Source organism: Bradysia coprophila, unplaced genomic scaffold (genome assembly GCF_014529535.1).
Source record: "Bradysia coprophila strain Holo2 unplaced genomic scaffold, BU_Bcop_v1 contig_248, whole genome shotgun sequence".
NCBI lineage: Eukaryota > Metazoa > Arthropoda > Insecta > Diptera > Sciaridae > Bradysia > Bradysia coprophila.
The window spans coordinates 1,110,837-1,133,140 of record NW_023503509.1 but is presented as its reverse complement, the minus strand read 5'-3'; the positions used below and the strand labels follow the sequence as shown (position 1 = coordinate 1,133,140).

The 22,304-nt window shown below is 38.3% G+C and overlaps 2 protein-coding genes and 1 long non-coding RNA gene across 3 annotated transcripts in view; 1 reads left to right on the top strand and 2 right to left on the bottom strand.

Annotated features, from left to right (window-relative positions):
* Positions 1 to 6,681: 6,681 nt before the first annotated feature.
* Positions 6,682 to 16,189, bottom strand: LOC119078248 (protein yellow-like). Its single transcript, XM_037185726.1, has 9 exons — positions 15,984 to 16,189; positions 12,834 to 13,047; positions 12,719 to 12,761; positions 12,524 to 12,647; positions 12,379 to 12,466; positions 12,151 to 12,281; positions 7,500 to 7,686; positions 7,239 to 7,433; positions 6,682 to 7,170 (listed from the first exon to the last, which is right to left on the bottom strand). Exons 1-9 carry the CDS (start codon positions 16,030 to 16,032, stop codon positions 6,708 to 6,710), a joined length of 1,494 nt encoding a protein of 497 aa, XP_037041621.1. The 5' UTR covers positions 16,033 to 16,189; the 3' UTR covers positions 6,682 to 6,707.
* The window catches only part of LOC119078272, a 31,339-nt gene continuing 17,972 nt past the window's right edge, over positions 8,938 to 22,304 (top strand). Inside the window, exon 1 of the long non-coding RNA XR_005087966.1 lies at positions 8,938 to 9,040. This is a non-coding gene — a long non-coding RNA (uncharacterized LOC119078272). The remainder of the gene's footprint in view (positions 9,041 to 22,304) is intronic.
* LOC119078229 (leucine-rich PPR motif-containing protein, mitochondrial-like) lies at positions 17,047 to 21,750 on the bottom strand. The gene is made up of 7 exons (XM_037185688.1): positions 21,575 to 21,750; positions 21,193 to 21,350; positions 20,931 to 21,129; positions 20,717 to 20,863; positions 18,272 to 20,662; positions 17,772 to 18,238; positions 17,047 to 17,647 (listed from the first exon to the last, which is right to left on the bottom strand). Exons 1-7 carry the CDS (start codon positions 21,679 to 21,681, stop codon positions 17,091 to 17,093), a joined length of 4,026 nt encoding a protein of 1,341 aa, XP_037041583.1. The 5' UTR covers positions 21,682 to 21,750; the 3' UTR covers positions 17,047 to 17,090.

The following is a 22,304-nucleotide window of genomic DNA, read 5'->3' as shown; positions in this document are numbered from 1 at the left end:
GGTTACCTAATCGTTCATGGGGTTGCTCACTGTAACAGGTGTCATCACGGGTAGGATAGGATTTAGGAGTAGGTGGACAGAGGCTAAGGTACATAAGGAGTACTATATTACGCGTCACACACCATTCGACACCCTACCAGTTAGTATTAGTTTGTCAATAAGAGCGTCGAATCAACAAAAAAAATCTTGCTCGCTTCGCTCGCGTCGCAAACAGAAACACTTTGGTAAAACAAAGTAGTTTAGATACTATTAGCGAAATTAATAGTTTTTCATCAAATGAAGCGATGATAAAAATTACTTCAAAAATTAGTGCCACTAAAACAGAGAAAATAGTGCCCTAATCACACATTGGCTCCGCGCGGAAAAACCCTAATTTTAGTCCCTGACATGCAATCAATTAAGATAATTGAAATCTAATAATCAAAGAAAGCAATTACCACCTGAGATGCATTAAAGAATGTTTGACGATACAACAACACAGTGACCAATTAATGAATGTAGATAAAGGTTAAGTTTCAAGTCGAGCATGGGCTCCAATTATTCCCGATATGTTAGATTTTACATGGCAACCTTTGTACAGAAAACTCATCCTTTCAGTCCCTGATGAAGGAAACTGTTTGTTCCCGAAGCTCGGAAAAATAATAGATCAGAAACGTTAAAAAACAAGAATAGACCGGCTGAAGCCTGGTGAGTCTTTTTTCATATTTTTTTAAATTTCTGTTTACTAATAGCTTGGTACTCATTCAAGTACCAGTTTGGTATTCAACTATCAAATTTCGAATTATAAATAGGCAAGCGAGCCGCCTTTTTTATCAGTCGGTGTGCAGCTTCCAAACAGTAAACATCTCTACCACATCCGTATTAGTTTGGTAGTCAACTACCACTTTGGTAGTCAACTATCACTTTGGTAGTCAACTATCACTTTGGTAGTCAACTATCACTTAACTATCCGTCAAGAAGATTTACAAAATTCACAGTTGACGCAAGATTCATAACTGACAATGTATCCGGCGATGGTGCGTTTTGTCCAAAGGCACACAGACACATCGTGCATAACAGAACGATTATTTTTGAAATCATTTTGATGAAATTATTTATTTTAAATGCGACAAAAAAGACTGCTCACAATTATGGCGCAGCCGGTAAAACATGAATGTTTTGCTACTTACAACCAACTGGCATTCAAAGCAATTGTAACTGCCTTTTATTTGAAATTTTTTCCGTTTATCAATCCGATGATAAAAAATTGCTGTCTCACAAAGATCAACAAAAAAATAAATGCTTTCGGTAAAATCATCAAAGATCAGACTCATTTCAAGAATAGTCTCGTTTTTGACAAAATTATTATGCCAAACCATAAACTTTACGATATTTGTCTTTAATTAAAGATTTTATGCAGTTATATTGGTCGTTCGTACACATCCATGGGTCTAGTTTTAAGCAAACCAAATATTTTCCGTGGTTGTGAATGACAATTTAGATTATATTGTCCTAGGTCGAACTCCATAATTTTGTAATAAAACAACGCACTTCAAGCATGAATGGTACTCTAAATAGGGTACTGAAACGTGCAGTGTGTCACTTGGTGTGGTCACTTTCGGGCCAAAATCGAGGTCAATTTTGGAAATTTTCTCTCGATTTTTTCCCTCTGCATGAAAACTTTTTTGAGTACTTGGTTTGGACGATGTTTTTAAGCTATTTTCGTTGGTATCCCTCGCTTCGTTCGGGCCACGGGCTGCAAACTTCGCACAAGGTTGAATTTTTTTTCTTTCGTCCCTTGTGATCCGAATAACCATTTAATGTAAAATAGAGTATTTTCTGCAGCTGACCACTATTATCACTTTTGCTTGAAGTGCGTTGAATAAAAACGACAATTACACCAAGGTTCTGAAAGAACGGGTTAAGACCATCAAATTTTTGGTGACATCCCTATTGTTTTATGACAATTTTTTTTCGTGATATCATAAAACATTTTTGCGAGATGTAAAACAAATGTCGATGAGTGTTTTGTGATAGAAAATTTGTGTTATCAGAAAAATATTTCGTGACAGTTTTGTCACGGCAAATTTAATTATAGAAAATTTTGTGACGGTTGAACAATTCGGCTTTTCCATACTTTTTCGTAAAAGATGAATTCCTATGGGTGAACAATTCACTTTTTCCATAAGTAAAGACATTTAGTTATGTGTGCTTTGATAATATTATCAAGGAGAACAAAGTCCTCATTTTCAATGATCTCATGGAAGCGCTCACCGTAGAACGTTTTGGTTACTCAAGTCAAGTCAACACAAAACTGTTACGAAATATTTTTCAGATATTTTCTATCACAAAACATTTTTTTGATCGATCGATAAGTTCGATCGTGGTTATAGATCATCTTCAAGATACCATACTTTTAGACGTAACCCCACTTAAGTTTCGTTAAATGTTTCGTTTATTCATTCATTTCCTATGGAAAAAAGACCTATTGTGGGCACTTCATCTGTCCGTCCGTATGTGTCACAAATCAAATGTGATTGATAAAAGTTAGAATTGAAATGCTACTTAATTTATTAACTTAAAAAAGAACAAAGGAATTGGGATCTTCCGAAGATCAAACATCAATTCGATGAGTTGTTTGAAAATGGTGATCTTAGGACTCGTGCACGATTACTTGCGTCATCAACTAAAGAATCTTCAAAGTGGCTGCAAGTGATCCCATCGAGTCAATTGGGATTGTTATTGGATAACAACTCTGCCAGAATTGCTGTTGGACTTAGAGTAGGTTCAAAATTATGTGAGGAACACAAATGTATTTGCGGTAAAATGGTAGAAAGAGATGGTTTACATGGTCTATCTTGCGCTAAATGCGCAGAAGGAAAATTTGCTAGACATGATACTATGAATAACATCTTCGCTCATGCTTTCTCTAGTGCAGGTGTCCCAAATATTATACAGCCCCCAGGTGTGTCAAGAGATGATGGTAAAAGACCAGACGGCATGACGTTGATACCGTGGAGTCATGGTAAATCACTCTTGTGGGATGTGACTGTGAGGGATACTATGGCTGCTTCTTATATTAATGATTCTTCAAAGAAAGCTCGCACAATAGCAGACAAAGCTGAGAGACATAAGCATAACCATTATATTTCTCTAAAACAAAATTATTTACTAACACCACTCGCTTTCGAGACGCTAGGTTGTATGGGCCCAGAAACAAAGAAATTCATAGACAAATTGGGTTCTTTAATGAAAAAAGCAACTGGTGAAGCTAAATCGAAAGATTATCTTTTACAAAGATTATCAATCGCGATACAACGTGGAAATGCCGCTTGCATTTTGGGAACATTAGGGAAGAAGAAAATTGATGATTTTTATTTATTGTAATTTTTTTTTTATATGAAAAGATCGATTTTTTACTGGCTGCGCCACTATTGTGAGCAGTCTTTAAAAAAAAAAAAAAAAAAAAAAAAAATTCTTGACGGACCTTCGAGTGTTTCGCATGCTGTAACCACACCCACATCCAATAAACAGCCAACATTCGAAACATTGCAGTATTACAACAATTATGCAGCTGCTATGTACTGTCAATACCAATTAAACGATTTGAGTTGCGACCCGTGTCAGGGATTCAAAAAAGATGTTTATGACAAAACCGGTGAGACACTCTATTAGAGTTTAAAAAAAAACATATTTACCTTGGGTAGAGCACTGTCCAACAACCGCACACACATTGTTTACTTAATTAGGAGGCCCCAAAAATCGGACAGCGTCAGCTTGCTCATGTCATTATTTTAGAAGTGTATGAATATACAGTCAACGCACTCCAATAAAACAGGCACAAGAACTGATTTTTTTAACGGTCATTTGGTCTCTTATTTTGTATGGAACGTCCACTCGTCCACAACGCAGTGGCTCATACCAACATAAGAAACTGAATTTGTATGAGAATTTTGGACTACTGCGTCGTGGAGGCCTCATATTTAAATTCTGTTCTCGTGCCTGTTCTTGGAGTGCGTTGAAACAGTATAATGATATTCACATGTAATGCGGCCACTGCCCGATTTTTGGCCTTCTAATTTTGTAGAACAATTTATTTCTCCTAAATTTAGTTATCATGAACAACGAAACGGACAACACTGCTCTTGTGACGATTTCGAAGACCCGTAAAGAGATTGTCATCGCATTCCGTGGTACTATGAACATTTGGAATGTTGTTCTCGATGTGACAACATTTGCCGTCGACGTTCCAAATGTACCTGGAGGAATAAAGCTTCATGCTGGATTTTATACAGCCGCACAATCGCTTTATAAGGACGTAAGCTCCTCATCTAATTTTTTTAGCATGGAAATCTCCGATTTTAAATGCGAAACAAATGAATTTTTTTCGAAGGTCGTTACCAATGTTGGATATTTGCTCAAAATATACAAAGATTACAAAATCGTAATAACCGGACAATCATTGGGTGCAGCTATAGCACGGGTATTTCAATTCATTCTTATTGCTTTGGAGCAATTTCCGGAAGTGGATTATGAATGTTACACCTTTGGTGAACCTCGTTCAGGCAATCAGGCTTACGTTGAATTCATGAATGCTCAAGATATCACCACTGCCCGAGTTGTGAACAAGTAAGACAGACAACTGCAACATAAAGATAACAAACTTTTACCTTTATCTTCACAAAAAAAGTGGAGACATCGTCACTCATGTGCCACCAGTAAGTTTTTTGGGAACGACTGCTCTTGGAGATTATTACCTTCATTGCCAACCGGAATTTTGGTACGTGAACGCAAACAACAAACGATTCTGTAACACAGCAGTTTTCGAAGATCCGACATGCAGTGATTCTTTAGGCCCGGTCTACTCATTACCTGATCATGCAACGTACTTAGAAGTCCAATATGCGCAGTGTGTTGTCGGGCAACCGGCTCCGTGGTTAGCCATTCCTGGAAATATTTTACAACCAGTAGGAGTAATTCCACCATTTCCGGATGTTGTAGAGAATTTCCTTGGTGGAGGCACTAGTTTTGTTATCGTTGCGCTAGATCAAGTATTGGGCGGTTAAGGCAATTTGCAATGTTTATTGAAGATTGGGCTGAGATTAGAATGTTGTTCAGAAGTAGACTGGACTAAAAAGATGGCTTCTTGCTGAATCGTAAAAGCAATATTTTTCAAAAAGAAAGTAAAGAATTTCGATTCAAATTCAATAAATAAGAAAAAATTATTAAAGTTTGCTACCAAAAGATAGTCCAAAACAAAATTTGTTGAACCCTCCTCTTGCAAGATTTAAGACCATCCCCCTGCACATATAAGTGTTGCCTATATGAAGAGCGGAGGTGTGGCTAAAAAGGTAAAATGGGTGTGTCCAAATCAGAATTAACTTTGTGGGAGTCTTTTCTTCTGTATGTGTTTTCTGCGACTCGCTTTTTGGGAATTAATCACAAACTGTCTTTGTGTCCAAACCACAAAATCTGCTGCGAGTCAATTTTTGGGAATAGTGTCTTTGTGTCCAAACCACAAAATCTGCTCCACAAAAAAAACATTTGGTGTGATAAAAAATTATTTCGGCGAATGTTTGTTTTTAAATGCATTTGCGCCATTCGATATAGTTTCTGTTTTTGCCGTTTTTGCTGGGATAGGGTTTTTGCTACTGGAAGTACTGGAAGATAAAACGTACTAAAACGTTATAAGCTGTCAAAAGATGTGACAGAAGAATAAACTAAATTTACTCAAATCAAACATTTTAAGAACTTTAACGACTGTAGTATCTCCACTAAAATTTTACTTGCTTTTCCAAGGAATCACTGGAAATAGACGAATTTTGAAAATTCGTCTATTTTGGATTTTAGTAACTCCACCAAAATTTTACTAGCTTTTCCAAGGAATCACTGGAAATAGACGAATTTTGAAAATTCGTCTATTTTGGGTTTTAGTAGCTTCACTAAAGAATCACCAGAAATAGACGGATTTTGAAAATTCGTCTATTTTGGATTTTAGTACCTCCACTAAAATTATACTAGCTTTTCCAAGGAATCGCTGGAAATAGACGAATTTTCAAAGTCCGTCTATTTTGGATTTCAGTAGCTTCACAGCTTCACTAAAGAATCACCAGAAATACACGGATTTCGAAAATTCGTCTATTTTGGATTTTTGTACCTCCACTAAAATTTTACTCGCTTTTCCAAGGAATCACTGGAAATAGACGAATTTCGTCACTACCAAGGGCCTGCTTGTATCAGCTGCAGTATAAACAGTTTCGATTGTATGTGTGGATCAGCTGAAGCAAATTCATGCTGAAATTTCAATGCAACAAATTATGTTTTTTTTGTCTTCCAGGTTAGTTTCTTGTAGTAATGAATGGTGAATGGTGTTCATTTACAACAAGTTTAATGTTCTGCATGAGGCCAGAAATTTTTTTTACAGTTGGATTACTAAAATTCTCGAATGTATGGCTGTAAATGAACAGACCACATTGTGATTCAGGGTAATTCAGATCTTTTTGAACTCGATTTTCTCCTTCATTTTGACACAATAGGACTACTCTCGTGAGAGCTATTTTAGCGATCAAATCTAACAATATTGAAGCAACAGCACGATGAAGCCGTAAAAGCCGAGAGCATGTGGTGGGCTCTATGTCTGTAAGTCATTCGTTAAAAGACTGCAGCTTAAAGTAAAATTGCTCCTTGGGAAGAACTTAAAAATTTTCTCTCGGACCCAGATTTTATTTTCAATGGAATGTCGATACATCATATGACACATTTTTTGCTATCCTCAAACCGCTGAAATCACCCAATTTTACGTTGTAGTAGTTTTCATTTCTTGCAAATCTATACCCTGGAGCTTTTATGCGTTTGTAAGCCATCGTTATGGGTCTGTTATTGTTGATAAATGACAAAAATGAATTTTCAACAGGTCTCCTGACCACGTCCACTTGTGAATTCCGTTGATGTGAACGATGTGAACTGTTGCCAGATAAGTTACTGTTCACATTTGGAGTCGATAATTGAATTCTCTGATGCGTTGCAACATCGTCGATACGTATTAGCCTGGTATTGACCTCGGTGGGTACCACATTCTTCAGAAAAAATCTATGAAACTTTGAAGAGAGAACGTAAATGGCGGACGGATTTTGTGATGAAATGCGCATGTCAGCAACAAATTGGAGCTGTTCTGCATCGAAGGCCAGAACACTGTGGTAAATATGACGATTAAAATTTCAAAATTTGTTTTTCTTTAATGCTTAGTGTGCATAGTGTACCTCTGGTTATTCGTAACAGGATTATATTTCGCAACAGCGGTTTCGCTCATCGGACTAAAGTAGATTGAACCATCAATTGGTGATACAGCCAAACCGATCCCTTGTGACGACTTTTTTCCAATTAAATTAACAGGCAAATCTACACCGAACGGTGATGGACCTGCTCGGAGGACGGACGTTTTTATCGAAAACAATCTAATTTGGAAAAGTATAGATTATTTAACCATGAAATCATGAATTGGAATGGCGAGCTCATTTTACCGATCTGTGGCTAGTGGCTGAAAATATATTACTTCGGCATGTGCGTCAAAACCCAGTCCCACTATGCCATCCATGAGTGTAAACCGGTGTCCAAGGATATTTGGCTTTGCGAAATTAGGATCTGGGTACATAGTTGGATGTGATAGTCTCCATGTCAAGTCATGCCTGCTATCGTAGACCACAATTGCTTGATTGGAAACATTAAAGAGTAAAAAGGAAAAATATTACGAGCTCAAACTTTAAGTCGGAAAATTCAATAAAAATCGAAGAAGTCTCTTTTAAATTTCGTTATTTCGTTGAATATGCCTTGATTTCCACTTGCTCCGTTTAGAATCCGTTTACCCTTTAAAAAATTAAAAAGAGAAGTGGCTTAGTTAAACGGAGGAAAAACGGCGTAAGTGGAAACCAAGCATAGCTCCAACATAAGTTGCGACCGACTTTTTGTAGAATGTTGTAATAGCTACTAACAGAGCCTACAGTTAAAAACACGACCGGGCTTCAGCTATTACAACTCCTCTTTCACAACATGAAAAATCCGGGAAAATCATAGCATGACTCAAATTTCGAAGTGATAGAATCAATCTAGCAATTTTTTAAAAATTGTAGCGTCAGTAACGGACTGTTTTTTATTGTAGCTTCTAGTTATTGATCTACGGTGGAAGAAATCATGGCCCTACCTTAGTGAAGGGCCGTGACGCAAGTCCGTTCACACTGAAAAATTTGACAAAAATTTTTTTCCGCAGGACTGAGGAACATATATACACGAACTTTTTGACTTTTCCCCCTTTGCTCCTACTACCCCCAACAACTTATGACGCAATTTTTTTTTGTTATAAATTTCTTCCAAAATTTTTCTGGTAAGATTTTTGTTGATAAAACTTTCGCCTACTTTCCTCATCAGCTGCCATTTGTGACGCATATCTTTTTGCGTGTCGAATCTGTAAGCGTCACCTACACCGATATCAGTTCTTTTGTAAGTGGATAACAGGACTTGCGTCACACCTCCACTGTAAGTGGTTTTGGGCGATTGAAAAAGTTACATTTTCTACAGATATAGTCAACGCACTCCAAGAACATTCAAAAGAACAGAATTTAAATAAAAGGCCTCCACGACGCAGTGGTCCAAAATTCTCATATAGGTTTGTTCTAAAGTTACTGTAAACACGAACTTTGACAACCCGAACAACGACAATTTCATCCACAGCAACGTCACTTACGCGATTTACACATCAGAAGTATTATTGAGGTTATGGTTCTTTGGATGAAATTTGACAATTCATATGGCTTTGGAACAAACCTATAAATTCAGTGTTTTATGTTGGTATAAGCTACTGCGTTACCGCAACGCACTCCAATAGGTCTGTTCCAAGGCCATACGAATTGCCAAATTTCATCACAGCCCTGCTTCTAGCATGAACATAGAAAATATTCGGAGGCTGATGAAGTCACAGTAGGCACTACGTTTCTGTTGTACAGATAGATGACTTGCTTTCGTTTTATTAGTTAAAACATACAATACAAACAATCCTAAGCGGTAGCTCGTATCACTAAAGCCTCGAAATTTTACACTTGTCAATCCAGTGTAGCAGTGCTATGATTTCATCCATAGAGACCTCATCAATATTTGTATGAAAACCGAGCTCTGTGGATGAAATCGTGTTAGTTCGGCCAGTTAAATTTCGTGTTTACAGTTACTTGGAACACACCTGTAACAGGCACAAGAACAGATTTTTAGCCCCGTACGAAGTACGAAGGGGCTTATAGGATTACGATGCCGTGTGTAATTGATGGAATTCGAAGCAGACGGTAAGGGCAAAGTGTTTGCCTATGTTCATAGATGACGAATCCGCAATAAAAATTTGGTCCGTCTGTCCGTCTGTCCGTCTGTCCGTCACGTCGATATCTTGAGTAAATCAAATCCGATTTCAAAAATTTTTTTTTCCCTGAAAGATAGTCAAAATAGTGAGGCTAAGTTCGAAGATGGGCATATTCGGGTCGGCCCTTCGTGAGTTAGGGCCACCTAAGTGATTTAAGGTTTTTTGGTGATATTTATGGCAAAATAAACGATGGAAATGTAAATGACACGGCAAATGATCTTTAAATGATTTTAAATCGGGTGAGTGGACCGTGAATTAGGGCCTTAGAAGTGAAAAGCTACTAGGGCCCTATGTGTATTTTACATAGAACTCGAGCAAATTTCATTCGTTTTTCGTAATTTTTGTGTCATTTGGAAGGTAATCAAAGGCCGAATAGAATGTTGTATAAAAAAAATTAAATTTGGGTCCTCGGACTAAGGCCGCTACTAGGGCCCTATGCGTATTTTACATACAACTCGAGTAAATTTCATCCGTTTTTCGTAATTTTTGTTTCATTTGAAAGATAATCGAACACCGAATAGAATGTTGTTGAAAAAAAAATTAAATTTGGGTCCTCGGACTAAGGCCGCTACTAGGGCCCTATGCGTATTTTACATACAACTCGAGTAAATTTCATCCGTTTTTCGTAATTTTTGTTTCATTTGAAAGATAATCGAACACCGAATAGAATGTTGTTGAAAAAAAAATTAAATTTGGGTCCTCGGACTAAGGCCGCTACTAGGGCCCTATGCGTATTTTACATACAACTCGAGTAAATTTCATCCGTTTTTCGTAAATTTTGTTTCATTTGAAAGATAATCGAACACCGAATAGAATGTTGGTGAAAAAAAAATTAAATTTGGGTCCTTGGACTAAGGCCGTTACTAGGGCCCTATGTGTATTTTACATATAACTCGAGCAAATTTCATCCGTTTTTCGTAATTTTTGTTTCATTTGGAAGGTAATCAAAGGCCGAATGGAATGTTGTTGAAAAAAAATTAAATTTGGGTCCTTGGACTAAGGCCGTTACTAGGGCCCTATGTGTATTTTACATATAACTCGAGCAAATTTCATCCGTTTTTCGTAATTTTTGTTTCATTTGGAAGGTAATCAAAGGCCGAATAGAATGTTGTTGAAAAAAAATTAAATTTGGGTCCTCGGACTAAGGCCGCTACTAGGGCCCTATGTGTATTTTACATATAACTCGAGCAAATTTCATCCGTTTTTCGTATTTTTTCGTATTGTTTCATTTGGAAGGTAATCAAAGGCCGAATAGAATGTAGTTGAAAAAAAAAATATTTGGATCCTAGGACTGAGGCCGATACTAGGCCCTATGTGTATTTATACTCAATAAATTAAAATTTTAGGGCTATTTGAAATTTTTGTTTTATTTTAAAGGAACGTCGTACGGGGCTTCGTAATTGCGCTATGCGCAATTTCTAAGATGTACACATTACATAATAATTTTACTTTAACTACTTTAACCGGCGCATAGGCTTAAGGTCAAAGTAGGGTGACAGACGCACTAGGGTCACGTACGCAATAGATATACGGGTTTGTACGGGGCTCAGTCGCAGCAAACGCTCCGACTGTTCTGATGGCTCGTTTAACGTTCATTTAGCCTCTTATTTTGTGGAACGTCCGCAACACAGTGGATTATATACCGTCAACATAAAACACTCAATTGGATTTCGTTGAGGATGTTCTATACAAAATAAGAGGCCAAATGACAATTAATAAAAACTTCAACTGCACATATTTCAGTGTGGATTAATTTTAAAACCAATGAGTATCTATTCGGCTCAATAGTACATGTGATTACCTTTCTAATGACACCCCACACGACCCTGTACGGCTTGTGTACCCGGAGAAATTTTGGTAAGAAAAATGCAAGTTTTCGGTTTATGATATACCTTTCACCAGTCACAAAAGCTTTGAAGATTTTTTTTGAAAGTGGTTTTGGCTTCTAGGGTCGAAGTCCTTTCTAGGTACCTATAAAAAGTTCCACTAGAAAACACGCCCGATTTCGGTAGGCTGTTTTTCAAAAGAATCACTCAAAAACATTTAACTAAATTAAAGCTTAAGGTCCTAATCAAAAGATTTCAGGAACTGGCGAGTAAAAAGTGAACCATCCATTATACTCGAAGCCGGCAAGGAGCCATCTACTCTCTCATCACTTAGAGGTGATCTTTTACTTCGTTATTTTAACAAATTTTTTACGCAGTGAAAACTAAACATGGCAAATACATAATTTAAAAAAATCCAATAACAGGTCACACTACTCGTGACTCACTAGGTCAAGAGGTTGTACAAACTCGGAACATAATATCGCAAATGCAATCGAAGAAAATGTAAACATATCTCCGGGTAATTAACAACGGTACAACTCATAATGTGAATGTACAATAAATAATGGAACCATTTTCAACGCTACAATAACAAATTGTTATAAACAATGAAACCGTTGACAAAGTGAGGATGATCTAACACGATTCTTTATTAATTAAACTTTTATGTAAAATAAATGCAGTCTACGAGCTCTGTGCGATGAAAAATAGTAAGAAAGCAGTAAATTTAATCGAAAAATTTTCATTCATAAGTTACGAAGTCATTAAAGCGTTTCGCCAAGAGCTACTTCATCGGTACATCGCACACACAGTATAACGTAATTTGTAATTTGTTTTTGCACATTTTGTTCCGATTATATATCTACCGTTCCGTTTACATTGGACGATAAATTTCATTTACATTAATTGCCAATTGAAACGAACGAAAGTAATAAATTCACAATTTACCTGGTTTAATCGTATCGGTTATATAGACATAAGCATCGTCACAGTTATTTTCCGGTCTGGAAGTCGTTTCATCGATGATCATATTGGTAAAAAGTGTTTCGCCTTTTACCACTTCACGAGGAAAATCGATTCTACAAAATTGTCGAAACAAAAACAAACAAAATTTTACATAAAAAATATGTCTCAAGCGATCGGTGATGCTACACCTAAAATGTAAAACTTTGGTACCTACGAACAACTTGATCAGTTTTGAGATCGTAAATTAAGATTTTCGGTGGGCATGTTACCTCTGAATCTTCAAACGACCTAGAAATGCCTGGTATATGGAAGTGAGAGTTAGTTTTAGTCAAACTTAGTGATCTAGTAAATAGACCTGCATCCAATGCCCACAGTCGATTACAGGAATCTATCCTAATTCGATAGACTGATACCAAACCAACGGTCGAACATTTGTACGCTCCTTTTCCAGCCGTATGGTGAGCCCAGTTAGGATAAGCCTTTGTTTGTCAATGAATTCGTTTCTCAAGAGCTTACCCTTACACACAAAAGATAAATAATATTTTCTTACTCGTAAAATTGGCGAATCACCGATCATATCTCCCATCGGAATACTTGCAGACGATAAATGAATACAAGAAATCAGTAGCTATAATAGCAGAGGAATCTTATGCATTAATAGTTACCTTGAGAGTGTTGCCGGTACACCGGAGAACAATCGAGGCGTAGCTAAAAAGAATCGGTTTCCTGCCATTGCAAAACCAGTTGCCACCACATTATGTGGATTGTAAAATTGTGAATCGTTTCCCGGAAAGTCTGATGGTAAGTTAAACATTAGCAGGTTCCATTGCTTTGTAGTAACAATATTGACTGCTGCTTGATGTAAGCCGAAGAGAGTGACTGTAAGAAAAATGATCGTCAAGTTCAACAACCTCCTACAAGTGACAAAAACATCTAAAAAATGTTGAAATGATATTCCGTAGGTTCTGAAAAAAAAACCCGGTTAAGACACTTCCAGATGGTCGACACAGCCTAGAAGATTACTAAAAATTTCAACCAGAATCTACTTCACTTGATATGCGCTCAGCCGGTTTTCTTTCCTTTACAAAACAAGCAGAACTTAAGCGCATATTCTCACTCAGACATTTATTTTGAATTTAACGTCGCATATAATGTACAACTAGCAGATAGAGTTAAGTAGTCCAATAACCAAGTAAGCATTGACAAACATTATGAACCAAAGGGACAGTGCGTTGCCAAAGGTCATTCATTCAGCAATCATCAAATAATAAATTAAGATTGGCTTACCTAGTTTGTGTATATTACGTAGGTGGAAGCACGGGGATTCAGGGGGTTTCGAACATTTAGTTTTTTCATGTTGCAGATATTGCAGTGTCAAATTCTGTCCAAGATGTGACATATTTGCAAGGTATTGGCCTTTTTCACAAAGTATAATCAGCGTAACCTTCGTAAAAAGAATCTTGAATCTGACAAGAGCACGTGTGCCAACGTGTAAAAAACAAATGTTCAAAACCCCCTGCTGAACCGTGGCGATCCGCTCTTGTCAAACGGACAGTACATAAACAAATTCCATCATTTATACTTCCGTTACCAAAAACGCATGCTGCTTGTAAAATGGATAACACTGGAAAATTGTTCGGAATATATGGTAATGAACAGTTCATGGATCATTTGTACCGCTACGGTGAGATCAACAACAACGCTAAAAAGCAAGGCGAGAATTTATCCGGCGAAGAAGTTGAAAGAGACATCGAAAAATGTGGAATGCATCGCGTCACATCCGTAAATATTTGCTTGACTACAATCAAATCGACTGTTCGAGGTAGTGAAGAATGGCAAACGTACTTCGATTACATTCGATGGAATCAGGATGCCTTTACCGAGGAGTTTCACTCCTACTTGCAGCGGCCGTGCATGGAAAAGCATCGCGGGACGATTTTAGCCTGTCAACAGCTCATGAACTATGTTTTGGATGAACTCTGCAAATTTACACCGGCCGATGAGGCTGTAATCAACGAATATAAACATGTCTATGGCATGATTTCTCATTCACAACGACAACAACCGAAGAAAGTGCTATCTCAGGCTGGAAAATTGTTCGTTAATTTCGTCGATATCTTAACCAAAAGATATTTTTACAAGGAGACAACTGACATCAAATTTGCTGACGTTGAAGTAGAAGCCGGTACAATTATCGACACGTTGTACTCCGATTTTCCACAACTGGCTGATACTGTGAAAAATGTTCATGAAAATTTTGTCGCATTGAGCAAAATGCAAGACGTTTATCGTGTGATTCAAAAGGATCTACTTAAGAAAGCATTGAAACTGGCCCATGCGAGAGCTACCGAAAACATTTTGCAATCTGCCAAACGATTTCTTTTGAACTCGATACGTATGGTTCAACAAAAACTGCGTGACGGACTGAAGACAGCGATTAAAGTTGGCGAAGCACTTATTTATCCCATAATCCATCCGGTGGAAACCGCTAAAAGCATCTGGCACGTTATACGACACCCAGTGGAATCTGCGAGAGCTCTATGGCTATGGGCTGTGGATAATCAATTGAATTGCTGCGCGATTGTAGCTGGTGGGCTGTGCTTAGGGGCTTTTGGTTTGGGCGGAGCGGCCATATTTTTTGATTACTTCATTTTGGATATCGCAGCATCAATGTCGACACCTGTATTGGTGGGGGGTGCGTTTGGCGGAATTATGACACCACTTGCTGTGGCTGCGAAAAAAGCCCAACCATTGGTCAAAAAGGCAAACGATCAAGTTTCCGGGCTGAAGGACAATTACCGATCTTTTGAAACCAACCTGAAAGCGGAAGGCGACGACATTGCAATACAAGCTGTGGATGAAAACTTATGGTTTCTTCAGGATGAATCGGAACATCCAGCGGCGACACCTGATCTGCAAAGTGATACAATGAGCGAAGAGGAATTACGACAGACTGAAAAAGAGCTCAACGAACAATTGCCTGTCATAGAAGATGGGCTCAGAGAAGCTCAAAATGTTGTGAAGGCTACCATTAACGACATGTCGCCTGATCAACAAGAAGCTTCAGTGATTCAGAGAGCAGCAGAGATATTGAAAAGAAGAATTGCTGATGCGACGCTACAGTAACTACGTAAAAAATGAGTTAATGAACTGAATTGTTCAACCAACTATGTTAAGATTATTGGAGGATATGTTATAACTGAAATAAAACACTTCAGACAATTCGTTTGGTCTTATTATTGATGCAAACGACTTAAGAGGCACCGGTACTTAGCCTATATTTGTGTGCTTCATATTTCATTTTTGACGATATCTTTCCATCAGAATCCTTTTTGAAAAATGTACGACCGCAATTCCGACCACGAATGTGAATTGCGAAAAGCAGACTAAAAACCAGTATTTAAAAACCGCCCTAATGTATGCTTTTCAGCAAGGCACCGATGCCTCTTAAAGCGGAAAGTTTCAAAATGAATTTTGACTTTCCCCTAGGCAATTTCGTACAAAACGATCGAAGATAAAATCAGCAGATACTGCAGACAATTGAAACTGTCGCTTCTCCAATGAGACACTAAAAATCGAGTGGACCAAAGCTATTTTAAGATAAGTGAGGCACGACTCAAGGAACTGGTTTATTCTTGTCTTCTTTGGTTGTTTAAGGTCTCATTGTTAAATGATTTGCTGATTCGCACTAACTAAAACTCGAGATAGGTCGTGAAGTAGTCGAAAGCACAAATTTCGATTAAAGTTACTGATCGTAAACATTCCTCTTGTTGCCCAACAAAAATGTTAGACTAAAGGAAATGATTATTACTCACATAAAATTAAAATGCACAACGGACACACACTTCGAACCGTCGAATTCATCTCACAACTTTGTTTTTTTTTTTTTTAAATATATTGAGGCGAAGATCGCATTTCGGAATACAAATAGGAATTCCTATAAACAATTAAAAAACAACTTCAAGATGTTGGATGTTGTATAAAGATTAGCTCGATCCAAGCTCTGAAAGAAGACTGCCGCAAAAGTGAATGTAACTGAATTATATATACCTGGGTTACACATTGCACACGAAGTTAGTATGCGAAAATAACGAATTTCAACTCTCTCTGAGTGCGAAATGTAAGAAGAAATTTTCGGAAATCGCAAACTCAAATACTTTTTGAAATTCGTAGGAAATGTGTGAGTCGATCCAATAGCTAAGAAATCAATACCACATAGCTGCAACGACTGAAATAATTGAATGTAATTGATTCATTCGTTCTGACATCGATAAGTTTAATCAAGACATTTCTTGCGTGTTGGTTCAATGTTTCATCTGTTGGTCTCAACTTTCATCGGCACCTTGTCTATCCTATTGGGCTTTTCGTCCCCGATATATGCTATTTGGATAACACAATCTGCGATACCTTTTAAACAGACTCAGTTTGTTTTATTTTTATCTCTCCACTCTCTTTTAAGCAAATTTATTCGTATTTTGTACGAGGAGCGGAAAACATTGGACTAGAAGAAGACCACTTCATGAAAGGAAAGAAATGGTCTTTTTAATTATCAAATGGCCCCCACTGCCGCTCTGATCAAAACGTATCCCTAACGGAGCGTACGTTATTGCTACTGGATCACGAATTTCATTAAGAATTTTGCCTGATGTAAATGAATAGTCATCTGTTATCGACAACGACAGCAAAAATCAGCGATTAGATCTGGTTAGTGCTCTATTATATAGAAAAAAGTTTAGCTGAACCAAGGAAGTAAAAGATTTGTTATAAAACACTGCTGGAAACAAGAGAAGTAGCAGATTTCATCGTTTTATAGAATACTTTTGCATTTTGCTGCAACTCCATATTATGACCCGAAATTTTCATTCAAACTCACTGAACTATCAGAACTAATCATTCTCTATATTTATCAGTCAAAAAACTGTTCAAATTTTCACATTTTCTTCAAAAATATTTTCCAAAATCTGTCTGAACTCATCCCATTTACCTCTAAGCTCATCATCACTACTATTGCTCCTCTTAACGTCACCAGCTGCATTCAACTTTTTCTTATCCGGAATTTTGTGTGGAAACACTTTTCCTTCCGATTCCAAACCATCCTTGACAAAAACAAGTGTGGCTCTTTTGATATTTTCTAAGGACACCGCTCTGATTGCACCATCAACAGCTTTCAGTGCTTCGTCGAACCTTTGTTGCGAACAATAGACATCGATTAAACAACAGTGTATGGCCGCCAGATCCATTTGCGCAACATTTCTGTCTGCTAGCAAATTTAGCAAATTCAGTGCGATTTTCTCGTCGTTGCGGTAGAGGGCTGTTCTTAGTATACTATTGAACATGACTATTGGCGGCGATTCGCTAAAATATTTGCTGCAGATGCGATCAGCTTCATCTAATTTTCCGTTTTCGATGTGATGCGACCACATGATTTTTATTGGTACAAGAAACTCTCTGTCTGCCATGTCTTCGGCGAACTTTTGAACTGTGGATGGAGGGGAAGGATACAATTATTGAAACGAAATTTTCGTAGATGAATTAGAAGTACTCAGTTGTAGTGACTGAGTACTTCTCTACTAAGGGACCTAATATTGAGAAAATTAACTTACATTTCAAGACCAGCTCAGGATGCTTGTCCAACACTCCACTGATTGCACCAGAAGGAAAGGCCTGTTTCAATTCTTCTTCGGTCGTTGCATTAATGCAGTTCTTTATCGTCTGATCAAAGTACTGTTCCGCTTTTCCAGCCGAAGCATAGGCTCTTCCCAGACGGTTGTCGAACATAACCTTCTTCTTAAATTCGGAATTCAAGTGCGGTGACAATTGTTCAATAGCCTGATATTGTCCGGCTCTGGCCATGCTGTTCAAATACAACCGAAATGTTTGCGAAGAGGGACAAGTGTTAGCGTCAAGCATTTTCAAAACGTGTTGGGTTGCGATATCAAGTTGATTTTCCTTTACCATCATTCCGAGCATCTTCGTTTCCGTCGTCACATTTGTGTCGGTGTTGGAATCTAAGTGATCGTTGCTGTTTACTGCATCGTCCAAAATACCGGCTTTAAGTGGGGCCTTCGTTTTCCGTTTTGTCATACCCGCTCCGACATTCGTGACTTCATTCAGCGGCACAGCAAATGGTATTTTTACCCCATTCTCATTCAAAAGTTTTGCCAGTGTTGTCAAAAACTTATCAGCAACCACCAACTCTTTATCGACTCTCATCCACAAGTTCATTGCTTTTATCGGAGATTCCTCCTTGCAGTAGGCCAACAGAAGATTGTAATAGACTTCGTGACGATCAATGTGCTTCAGGTCACTAGTTGCTCGAGCTAGGGTTTCGAGGGCCAGAGAAGGCGTTCTTCTCTCTCGACGATATCGTTCACAGGCGTCGATCAAGGCTTGAGATTTATTGTGCAGTGCTGGCGTTTGAAGAATTCTTCGAGCCTGTTGAATGCAACCACATTCGATGAACGAAAATACCAAATCGTATAGACTGTCCACCTCACCGTGAACCTTTGTGCTAAGATCCACCAAGAACTGTAAGGTGGTGGCATCTTTTAGCTGAATTAGTGTGCAGGACAACTCGTTCTTCCATGGGGTGCGTTTGTATTTGGTGGAGATGATCTCAAATGATGCCATGGCCTTCGCTATGTCATTGTTGACTAGATGTACTTTGATGAGGAGACCCAGTAGCACGTTGTTCACTTTAATGAAATTGTTTTCTTCCAAGGCATTGAATACGTCGGTCAAATCAGCATCTTTGCCCTTTTCAGCTAGGTGATTCAAAAGACGCCAGCACAGAGAGTTATAGAGGACGTTCAAGTTGTCCTTTAACTTTTGGTCCTGGACTCTGCCGGCCTTTAGAAACTCAATGGCCTCGTTGATTCGATTGGTCGTCACCAATCCGTGGACAATTTTTATTGTTTTGAGGATGTCAAGTACAAAATCGGGTTCTTTCGACTTGATTTCAGCGTAAACAGCCAATGCCTTATCCAGGTCATTGTTTGTGCAATACAAATCGATTAGTTGCGAGTAAGTAGGAGTCGTCAGAACAAAGCCGGTACTCTTCACCAACTTTTCGATTAATTCTTCGGTCTTCTGAACGTCGTTTGCCTTAAGATGTGACTGCAACAGAGCCCACTGGTATCCTTTTGTGTATTCACCTTTCGCTTCTTTCTGTCGAATTAGATCATGTAAATCGCTGGTTGGCATGATGTCGGAGAATGTGAATTGCTTCGCACGCGATTTATAAGGCACCGGTTCCAATTTACCGGACGTCAGCTTTTCAAGCAAAAATGATATTTTTGGTGTTGATCCCATGCGTCCCCTAATGCGTTCAGCGTCAGCATTCGACATTGATAATCCTTCTTTGACTAGAGCCGCCAGAATATTTTGTAAAATTTCCAATCCCTGACCTTGCAAATTGATGACGGCGTCCACGACAAACTTCCCAACAACGTCTGATTGCACTGTTGGATTTTCACAGTCGTCTCTTTGCTTGTTAGCGTTTTGCAACTTATGCAATCGTGGCAGGTTTTCATACACACTACGCACAATGGAAACCCAACTCTGAAAATCATTCGTTTTTAACAGAGCATCAACCAGGAGTCGTCTCAGTTGATTCGGCTCGTAATAAATCGCATATGTTGATGCCAAAGCAGCAGCAACCTTTATTTGATGAAGAGTGAGCGCGTGACAGACAGAACTTGTAACAGCGATCGGCTTCGGTACACCAGAAGCTTCTAACATCAAAACGATTTTTTCATAATTCCGTTCCTTCAGATTGGGTATAACGTAATCCCGAACAGTTTGACCATTGGCTGTCATACCAAATTCGGAGTGCATTACACGCAACACATTGATCACCGCATCCGTTCCGATTTTGCCTTGGGCACATAGTAAAGGCCAAAACCACTCTTGTCGTAGAGGCAATCCATTTCGTTTAGCTTCCCTGAAGAATGGTATCGCTGTATCGACATTTCCAGATTGGGCGGCCATTTCAGCAGCAATAAGCATTGCCCTACTATTCAAGCCTGTCTGCTGGAGTTCCTTACAAATTGATAGAATTTTCCCTGTTGGACGTCCCGATTCAATCAACGTTCGAATGAAGAATGCCCCAGTCTCAAACGGTTCACCGTCGGGTCTAGTTGCCGGTGGAATTGTCTTTAAGATTTTAAAGGCAACATCTTCCGATTTCGCCATCACGAGACGTCCAATCAAATTGTCGACATTTTGGCTGTAGCCAGGCAATTTTCGAAGCCGCGTTATTATATTGTCCACGAAATCGCTGTGTCCGTTTGTAGCCAGTTGATAAATAATTTTGAACAAATCCTTGTCGAGCAGATAGATTTCATTCGCTTCACAATTATTCAATGTGGACAACATCTCATCCGTCATTCCATGTTTGGCATAGCCGCACATTAGATGAGTGTATGTATCAGACGTGGGTGCCAGTCCAGCTTGCTCCATAGCTGACAGAATGCCGATGGCTGATTTAATGTCACTGTGAATAGGTGGGATGTGAGGGTAGATTTTGCAGCAATTTTGTTACACTTACTTAGCCTCAGAGTGCCCCATTATCAGTGCGTTGAAGACATGTTCGTTGATCGGAAGCTGTTCTTCCCGCATAAATTCCACAACTTTAGTTGCACCGTCTATGTCTCCTTCTTGGCAATATTTCGAGACGAGGTGTTGATATGTTACTCTGCAAAGAGATTTGAAACGTTGAATTCACTTGACGTCGTTAGAACCACGAATTGTGTCTAACTTACCGATTCGGTTCAACACCCTTCGATTCCATATCGGCCATAAATGTGGTCGGGTGAAAAGAATGCTCATTTTTCAGGTACACCTGCAGTAATGCATTGTAGTGTGAAATGTCCATGGGCGCATTTAAGTTATTCAAAGTGCGCCACACATTTTGAACAAAAGCCATCCGATTTTTTGGTAGTTCATCGGGAACTAAGTAACCTGCGGATGCAGAGATAACAGTTGTAAATTACCATTCGCATTTCAAAATTGCATACGGCTTACCGCAGCATCGAATAAGGAGTAAAGACTGTGCACTAGAAACAGTTCCATTATGATGAATTTCTTGAAGCCCTTCCTCAATACCACGACGAGTAATCCTGCCGGTTCTGCGAATCTCTTGTTCCAATTTCTTTATTGGTTGAATTGACGACGTACGATGTCTGGAATTTGATTTTTCTTTGATGAATTTAAGAGAATTAAGTTGGAATTGAGACAGGAAGTAAGAAGTTTGCAGATCGGCTAAATATCACGTCAACCCTTCACAGACGGCCAAACATCTTAATTCAATAGCTACATTTTGCTACATAACAGTAACACATTAACTATCAGATGACAATAATAGATTTGATATGCAAAAAAGAAAAAACTGTCGAATTTCACTCACTGCGTGAATGTTGTACTCAACACCCGAATAGTTTCGTGATTGCTTTTGAATATAACATTACGTGCAAAAGGTGGAAAAGTCTTTGTCGATCTTAAGATCATCGACATATCCGATCTGATGGATCTGATTCAAATCTGATTTTCTTGTATATTTCCTTTCAACGACTGTCACTTTGGCGAGACAGATCATGAACTTAGTCAGGTGGCGCTCGGTAGTTTAAAGCGCAAACGAATGTGAATTTGAAAAGAATAGGTTTGTTCCAAGGCCATATGAATTGTCAAATTTCATCCATATAACCATAACCTCAACAATACCTCTGTGTAAATCGCGTAGGCGACGTTGGTCGATTTGTATGAAATATCACGTAAGCGACGTTGCTGTGGATGAAATTGTCGTTGTTCGGGTTGTCAAAGTTCGTGTTTACAGTTACTTGGAACAAACCTATCGTCGGTTAAAGACACTAATTACGACGGAGTTGCGGGAAACGACAAAACTTAACTAAAATAAGGATAGATTCGTGCCTAGCGAAAATAATATCAAATGTACTGGAATGTATTATTTATTTTTACTTAAAACGTTCATTTCAAATTTCATGAGAAACGGCTTTCACAACCGAATATTGGGAAGAACTCAGTACATTTTTTTTATTTCTACCACGACAATGGACTGTGATGTTATGCCATGAATATATGAACGAATATTAATTAGAAAAAAAATTAATGTGCACTTT